Raw genomic sequence first — 8,715 nt, 5'->3', positions numbered from 1 at the left:
AACGAGCCAGATGTGCCTCGCAAGGGGTTTAATGTACCTTATTACCTGACACCATAGAACGCACGTTATGTATAGTAATAATATGGTAATTATTCGCTCCTGCTTTTTGCAATCCGTCGTCACACTGACAGCTGCCATTGCTGCAATGCTTTGGCTGACCGATACAATGATGCCTTTGATAGCGGCCCGCCATCTATCGGAATTTTATTACACTAGTTTGAAGTGTTGTTTTTTTGGGTTAGAAATGAACGTATGTATAGGACAAATGAATTTATCAGCAGAACACCAGACACCAGATGAGCTCTGTCACACTGCGGCACTTGTTTATTGAAAATGCTCCAAGCGTCTGTGGTCCGCCTGGTCTCTCGTCACTTTACCTTGTGTTGTGATCACGCTAGGCAGCCTAAAAAAGCTGTGTGGCTCTCTCTGATACCGATTGCTGCAGTTGACAACACCGCAGGAGAGCGGCGTTGTGATGGATTTGTTTAATAGGCGAATAAAATGAGCAGAGACCAGTGAGTCGGTGCTCAATGTACTTGTACCATGCATGCCTGAACTGGTTTCTGGAACCGTCATGGCCGGCGGCGTTGCATTGTGGATAATTTGAAAATTCGCGGAACCCTCTAATATCGACCTAGAGGCTTTTGTGCTGCGCATGTGAACGCTTGATGTTGCCCTAGATCACTAGCAAGCCGGACCGTGAAGTTGGCACTTCATAGTGCTAAATTTGCTTAATAGTAATCTTTGCAGTGTGAGAGGTGTAGTAGCTAAGCAGGGCTCCCTCTTGATGTTTTAAAGTTTGAGCCAAGACTCTAGCCACCAAAGTTATTAAAAAAATTAAAATTAAAACTATAGCCACTGTTCACTTTATCGTATGTGCTAATATAAGCAAGGCATAAACAAGTGATGAGTATGGGAAAAAAGGTGTTCGAAAACATTTACTGACACTACCAATTTGACGATTTCATTATTCAAACTTAGTTTTATGAGCAGTTCAATCATTCGCCATTTGTATTCGCCACTTAGTGTAGTAAAATCGGCTCTGTTATTTATTTATCGCAGTTTGCAAAGGTGGTGAATGCCAGCGGTAGCCCTGGCTAAGCAACTGGCACATTTGTATGGCTATTTACGTGGACTAGCTTGTTCAGCAGTTTTGTAGACGTTCCGTGGAAAGGGGACTTGTTGTCATTCAAATACTAAGAAAGGAACCTAATCGATCTGCATCTATGCCGAAATGAGCCGTCGTACCTCCCTTACAGAAAGATGGATAGCCAACCTCCGCTGCAGCCTTGATGGCAGGAGAATGAATCCTGCTAGGATGATGATCTGTCCCCACCCTCTCTGAGACGCAGTAACATCTGCACCCTTTCACCTTTAGTAGTTGAGTCCAGAGCTCTGTAGCCCTGGGGACTTTGAGGCTTTCAATCACTGTGCCAGGTCCTGTGTGCTGCAGTGGCTAGGTCCAGTGTAGTGTAGTGACATGAGCAGAAGAAGATCGTGCTGCAGTGGCTAGGTCAGGTGTAGTGTAGTGACCTGAGAAGATGAAGAAGAAGTAGTTGATTAGTTGCTAGTCTTCACCGGTGGCTGTGTCTTGTTGCAGCAAGAGGAGGGAGTCAGCCCCCCAGTTGACAAGGTTAATTTCTCACCCCTCGCAGAGGAGGAGCGATTCTTTCAGCCTGTGTCTGAGGACGAGACTCTGGTGAGTTTTAATAATTTATGAGAAGGGTTGAATAATTTATTGAAATGACACAATTTTATTACTAACTTAACTTATTACTATTCTTAAAACTATGTATTTTATTATCAGACACCTATGTTAATTACTAATTCTAAACTTGGTTTCATTGAACATTAGTTAAGGCATTATCGTGAACGGGTTTTTGTAAGTGGATTTATCATTATTTATGCATTAACATGGACATGGTTTATATCATGGCTGTGTTATCGTTGTGACGTCACCATTATTTCTCACAGCTCACTGAAGTGCCCGTCAGTAAGGCTCATAGGGTCTATGTCCCCCAGGGTACTGCCGGAACGTACCCTGGGTACGGTCCGGTATACCAGAACGTACCCTGGTAACTATCTAGCTGTTATGGTTAGGGTTAGGGTTAGAATTAGGGTTAGGGTTAGAGTTAGGGAGTAGACGTAGGCGACTCCCTAGACTCGTTAGTGGAGTAGGCGAGGTACGGTCCGGCATATTAGATAGTAGTATTTAGTACCAGGGTACGTTCCGGTATACCGGACCGTACCCAGGGTACGTTCCGGCAGTACCCTGGGGGACATAGACCCTATCAGCGTCAGTAAGGTAACTTACTCATTGCTCTGTAAGTAGTGACCAGCCTGTGGCAGATACAGTGTGGAGCTGATCCACAAGCTGATCGAGCGCTGCGTAATCGTTACATGTTGCTTGTCACTGTTCTCTTTGCACGTGGCTGCTTTAGGACACAAAGGAGGTGGTCAGCCCAGCGACCTCGGTGAAAGAAGACGGGAAGTCTTCCCCGATCACCATCCAGAGAAGGAAGGCAGCGGTGATGCAGGCCAGTAACTCAATGGGTAAGTTTCTGTCGGTGTTTGACGGTGGTCGAGTAGGAAGAGGGGATGAGAGTAGGAGGGAGATTGAGGGAGAGAGGGGAGAAAAGAGAGAGATGGAGAGAACGAGAGACAGAGAGAGAGAGAGAGAGAGAGAGAGGGAGAGAGAGATAGCAGGAGACACCAGGAGACAGAAAGAGAGAGACAGTGGCAGAGCGAGGGGGAGAGGGGGGATACGGGGAAAAGAGAGACACTTCTTGTTGCTTTATTGTATCTAAGTGAATCTGAGGTTGTGTGTTATGCTGCCAGAAGCTATGTTATTGTTAGGGTGTGATGGATGTAATGAGCACTGTTGCTCTGCAGCACTAGTTTGGTGTTTAGGTTGGAAAGGGATCGAAATTTTGTTCGGACAAGGCACGTGATGCCCTAGCGTAAAACAGAAAATTTAGGGCTCCACGGAAGGTTAAAGGGCCACAAAGCATATTGTTAAAAAAGGGGGCATCGAGGTGGGCAGCCATGACACTTGCTATTGGAACTGCGGTGGAATTCGAGCCCTGGGTCGGAGGGGTGGGTTAGGGTATAAGTAGAGCTCACGTGAGATTCGAGTGATTTTTGCTTTGATGCGGTGTCGGTGTGTCGTTGCTTTTTATGTGGAGTTGGTGGTGGGTTGCTTTTTAAGCTGGTGGTGGGTTGCTTGTTAAGCTGGTGTTGGTGCGCTGTTGCTAACTATGTGGTGTCAGAGGAGATCGAGTTTCGCTCTAGCTAGTGTTGGGGCATTGTTACTGTTTGCGTTATTATTCACCTACTGGGTGGGCAGAGCAGGCAATGCGATGCTGCAGATTCGTTTGAGTGGCTATGTGTGCTGGAGTAATGTTAGTTTGATGCCTGGAGCATTGCTTCAGCATCAGTGGCGCAGTAGCACTGGTGGGACATTGAAACGCAGGTGGGATATTGGCAATGCTACATTGGAGCGTTGCTGTTGTCGTTATCGTTGTCGTCGTCGTCGTTGTTGTTGTTGTTGTTGTTGTTGTTGTTGTTGTTGCTGATGTTGTTGGTGATGATGATGATGATGATGATGATGATGATAATGATTAGATCATTGTTAGTATTGCGTAGGTATAAGCTACCTGTGTGCATGTAAAACAGGACTGCAAGTCAAACAATGTTTAGGTGCATGAGGTATACAAACGGCAGAAGTCACGTCACATAAGTAACATATTGTCATATAAATAACAGTTGACAGTTTTGGAAACGATATGGAAATAATATAGCCTCATTTACTTGGTTTTACTTTAGATGTATTTTTTAATTATTTTTCGTTCCCCAGATAAACTTCTGACTTTAATTAATTAAATTAATGAGAGGACTATATATAAATGCTAGTAGCCGTATGTAGCATAGCAGTAATCAGACAGTCTCTACTAAGTATGGTAATAATATTATTTTTGTAGGCTTGTAATGGTATTCTGATTAAACTGGTCATATCTAGTACATCGAGCTCAGATAATTTTAACAAAACATTATTTTATTAATAGTTCTAACCCAATTCATTTGACAGAGTATTAGAATTTTTGTTGTGGAGCTTCATAGTTACTCGATATATCGTGGCATCTTTCGTTTTTAATTTTCTTGCATGACTCTTCTGCTCTCCTGTCCCCATGGTGACTGATTCTGCTTTGGTTGTCATGGTGATTGATGACAGCTGCAAGTCGTTCTGACCCACTTTTCAACACAGGTAGTAGTGTTTAGTTCTTTGGCATGTTTTCTCTCATGTTAGTTGGATTGTTGTAGATTTGTATATGTACGACACACGTAGATACTGTATGCCTATTGATTGTGGGCATTATTGCGTCAGTGTTTACTTCACTATTCCTTTCGAGGACGTTTGTTAAATATTTATTTGCTAGCGGAATACAGGTGTCTACGTGTATTGATGTTGAGCAATACAAGTAGACAGTCTTTATGTGTATATATATCTAGTGCGTGTGTTTATATGTCTGTATTCTTCTTTTCCAATTTCCTGTTTCCCATCAAAAATTAATTAACTTACTATTATGTGAAGGGTTTATAGATGTTTCTAACTCTCATAACCCCCTTCAATCAGGACGTCAAATAGATAACCTAATGATGTTGGTTATCATTAGAAAAATTCGTGTGATGCATCAGATTAAAAAACTTCATTTTTAGACAGAAGTACAGTAGTGCTTTCCTCCCCCTCCTTTTCCTGCCTCCACCTTCTCCCCACTCCCCCTCAACATTCACTCCCATCTTTTACCTACAACTGTACCAGTCATCTAACAACTGGAATAATATATTACATTTTTATCATGCATTAGTACTTTTCCAACTTATCTCTCCTCTGTCTTTCTCTTCTCACCTCTCCTATTTCACCACTTACTCTAATATGTAACAGTTCGGTTTGACTTTTGCAACTCTGCAATGAAATATCACAATCACAATTATTATAACATAATGATAACCTAATAATCAAGGAAAAATAGTATTTACAGTCAAATGAAAGAGTTTATAAGGATGGGTCTCACACGGGACATTTAAAATTATTGTGGGCGAAACGTTTTGCATATTTTCCGCCCTTCTTCTGTTTTGTGTTCACGTTTGTGCACGATTGTAGTACATGCCTGGCTAGCTCTAGTGGCTATAGCCTTCGTGCTTGCATTGTGGCTTCAAAGGGCCATGTTTGTTCTGTAAATACCTTGCCTTCAGTCGAAATTACAGCTTTAGGCTATTGCCAAGATTTGAATAGCGTTTGTTGTATAGTTTATCATATCTCGCAGTGGAACAGGTTTCATGTAGTGTGACGTGTGAGAACAACCATCCTGTGCTGTCATCAAATTATCCGACTTGTTACTGTAATGCATGCATATTAGCTATGACATAACGATTGGGTTTATGGTAACCCGAGGCAAAGCTTCCATTGTTGCCATAGCAACCGACCAGGTTTCAATTCTTCACGCGTGTACCATTCTACCAGAAGTAGATAATAGGGAATGAGAGCTACACTGTTTCGTTCTTAGTTAGTAATTCCTTGCTTTTCATAAGTCGTCTCAATAGCTAACGACCTCACTCCTCATGCTCACCTAATCTATCTGCCAGTGTGCACGCTTCATGCCATTGTATGTGACAACAGTATATGCAGCATTTGCATAGACCTGCCGTAGCTAGGGTACCTGGGGTTATACATTCATAATATTGTTAAATTTACGGCGGTTCCATGGCGATCACTCTCGCTGCTGATACTGTTGTTGTTGTTGTTGTTGTTGTTGTTGTTGTTGTTGTTGTTGTTGTTACCGTGATGAGCTCTATCTGTCTCTCTGCAGACGAGGGCTTGGGTGTCGATGGAGGCTACGATGCGGAAGCGGACAACGCGGTCTCACCCATCATCACGGTGCTGAAGAAGCTGTCACGACCACACTCGCTCGACGAAAAGAAAGGTGAGAGAGCATGCACCCGTGTAGGTGATGTTAACCTTGGAGTAATCATTCTGACTGATTACTCCAATCAATGATTAATCCAATCAATATCAATGATCAGTAATCAGAATAATTACTCCAAGTGTGAACATAGAGGCTGCTTGATGGCGAGTGACGTGTGTAGTGTTGCTAATGTTAGGTGCCACAGCCGAGATTCATATAACACTAACAAGACCGATTCTGCATCTGCATCCAGAGAAGGAGGGGGAGCATACACCCCAATCGATCTAACTCGTAATCGGCGGCGTTGGCATTTTTTCGATGTATTTTTTTTTAATTGTTTGGTGTTACCGAATGGCTGTTAGTAGTCTTCTTAATGTGTGTGTAGTCTGCTGGGACAATGCATGATGTCGCGTTCACCTTGCCTTACCTCGCCAGGTATCGGCAGACCGACGCGACACTCTGTTCACACGGTGCCGACGATGACCGATGTCAAGGACACGAGCAGAGGTAGGTTGGCTTTGTCGCACGTGCGTGTCAGGCGGAGTCGAGCGCGCCGTGAGAGGGCGAGCGCACGGCGCGGAGCTTGCTCTGCATCTTGCTAGGTCATCGCGACGCGTCGAGAGATGTCCGAGAAGAGACGGCGGCGGAATTGGAACAGGAATTGGAACACGTCGCACTTTCGAGACATTCGTGGGTTTTTGCCTAGATGCTAATCGTCGTTGGCTGGCATCGGTTACGCACATCCGAGGATTTCTGGGAATAATTAGGATGGCAGCTATTCAAATGATGCGTATTATATTCTATTACTAGCATTTACATATCTAACGGCTGTGGTGCTGACAGCTTTTTCATTTTGTTTATTTTTTCATTTGAGTCGCTATTATATATACTATATTACACGTAGGTCGCATTTTAGTCGCATTTTATCGTGTTTGGCAAATGTACAATTTTTGTGTCATATCACCGACTGAATCTTTTATATTACCGTCGTGGAAGTCGCCGCACAATCGCCGTAACAGTCCCGGTGGCGCACACTCAAACCTGTATGAAGTGGTCACTTGTAGAGAACGGACACTTCGCCGAAGGACGTTTGTAGCGTTTCCATTAAGTGACCCTAATATACAGGTTTGATTGCGTGTATGTACATACATACGTCATGATGAAATTGCTACCTCACAGTTTTTGTGTCAGTTTTAGTGCACTTGCCATTGTTATATATATAAATGAGGTATGTGGTAACGAGTAACGAGTAACGAGTAATGAAGTATGTGGTAACGAGTAACGAGTAATGAGGTATGTGGTAACGAGTAACGAGTATTGATGTATGTGGTAACGAGTAATGAGTAACGATGATGGTATGTGGTAACGAGTAATGAGTAACGATGATGGTATGTGGTCCAGGCGGACTGCCAGGACAGTGGCTCTGCATGTTATTTTTCTCGTGTGATGTGCGCTGCATAGGTCGAGTTATTCATCTTGTGCAGATGGTCCACTCATGGGTTGATGAAGAGGAAGATGAGGATTTATTTTGGGGTGGATAGTTTACGTGGAGTGGATGAAGAGGTGGTGAGATGTATTTTGGGGTGGATGGCTTACGTGGAGTGGATGAAGAGGTGGTGAGATGTATTTTGGGGTGGATGGCTTATGTGGAGGGGATGAAGAGGTGATGAGATTTGTTTTGGGGTGGTTAGCTTACCTGGAGTGGATGAAGAGGTGGTGAGATGTATTTTGGGATGGATGGCTCGCATAGGGTGGAAGAAGAGATGAATGAGGTTTATTTTTTGGTGGGGGGTTACATGGTGTAAATAAAGGGGTCGAAGAGGCTTATTTTGAGTTGAATGTCATATGTGGGGTGAATGTAGGTGTTGGTGAGATCTGCAAAACAATTGCTAGCTTTACAAATTGCATTCAAAATGGAAAACGTGGCAGTGCTGTGCCAAAACCTGGGGCATGGCTGATAGTGTCGCCCCCTTGTTGCAGGGCAAAGAACCACTTGCCACGTGTGAACAACTGCACTTTGCGCGTAGTTGGCAGTGCCGCCGTGTCACCGCGCGTAGGCGCGTTACCGGTGTCGCTCCCTTGTTGAATGGTGAAGAACCACCTTACGCGCGTCATGCAGCAAACTTCGTAGGCTTGTGACTGGTGTCGCCCCCTGGTTGCAGGGTGAAGAACCACTTGCCACATGTAAACAACTGTGCACGTTGCGTGTAGTTGACAGTGCCACCGTGTCATCGCGCGTAGGCGTGTGACCGGTGTCGCCCCCTTGTTGCAGGGTTAAGAACCACCTTGCACACGTCATGCTGCAGCCTTCGTAGGCGCATGACCGGTGTCGCCCCCTTGTTGCAGGGTTAAGAACCACCTGGCGCGCGTCATGCAGCAGGATCGCGACCTTGTCTCGCTCGACGACGACCTTGTGGCGACGACGGAGCTCATCGCTCCGACGAAGGCCCGCAGCCTCGTCAACTCGCTGCGATTTATCCGAAACCCGGTGCAGATGTGCGAGCGCTGCCAGCAGCTGATGCACAAGCTGGGCGACTGCATACGCGCCCGCATGGAGGAGGCAGGCTCACACAGTGAGGGTGAGAGGGTGATGGGGTGAGGGGGTGCATGGAGGAGGCAGGCTCAGAGGGTGAGGGGGTGAGGGTGAGGGGGTGCATGGAGGAGGCAGGCTCACACGGTGAGGGAGTGAGGGTGAGAGGGTGATGGGGTGAGGGGGTGCATGGAAGAGGCAGGCTCAGAGGGTGAGGGGTGC

At 45.2% G+C, this 8,715-nt stretch overlaps 1 protein-coding gene across 1 annotated transcript in view; it reads left to right on the top strand.

Annotated features, from left to right (window-relative positions):
- LOC106819758 (inositol hexakisphosphate and diphosphoinositol-pentakisphosphate kinase 2-like) overlaps positions 1 to 8,715 on the top strand; it is a 63,014-nt gene that overhangs the window by 46,817 nt on the left and 7,482 nt on the right. Inside the window, exons 22-26 of the mRNA XM_014824352.1 lie at positions 1,601 to 1,699; positions 2,442 to 2,553; positions 4,232 to 4,264; positions 5,868 to 5,981; positions 6,399 to 6,470. Coding sequence (XP_014679838.1) covers positions 1,601 to 1,699; positions 2,442 to 2,553; positions 4,232 to 4,264; positions 5,868 to 5,981; positions 6,399 to 6,470 — 430 coding nt within the window. The remainder of the gene's footprint in view (positions 1 to 1,600; positions 1,700 to 2,441; positions 2,554 to 4,231; positions 4,265 to 5,867; positions 5,982 to 6,398; positions 6,471 to 8,715) is intronic.

Source organism: Priapulus caudatus, unplaced genomic scaffold (assembly GCF_000485595.1).
Source record: "Priapulus caudatus unplaced genomic scaffold, Priapulus_caudatus-5.0.1 Scaffold40, whole genome shotgun sequence".
Taxonomy (NCBI): Eukaryota; Metazoa; Priapulida; class Priapulimorpha; order Priapulimorphida; family Priapulidae; genus Priapulus; species Priapulus caudatus.
The sequence above is the reverse complement of the archived record's forward strand: the minus strand, read 5'-3'. Positions and strand labels throughout refer to the sequence as shown.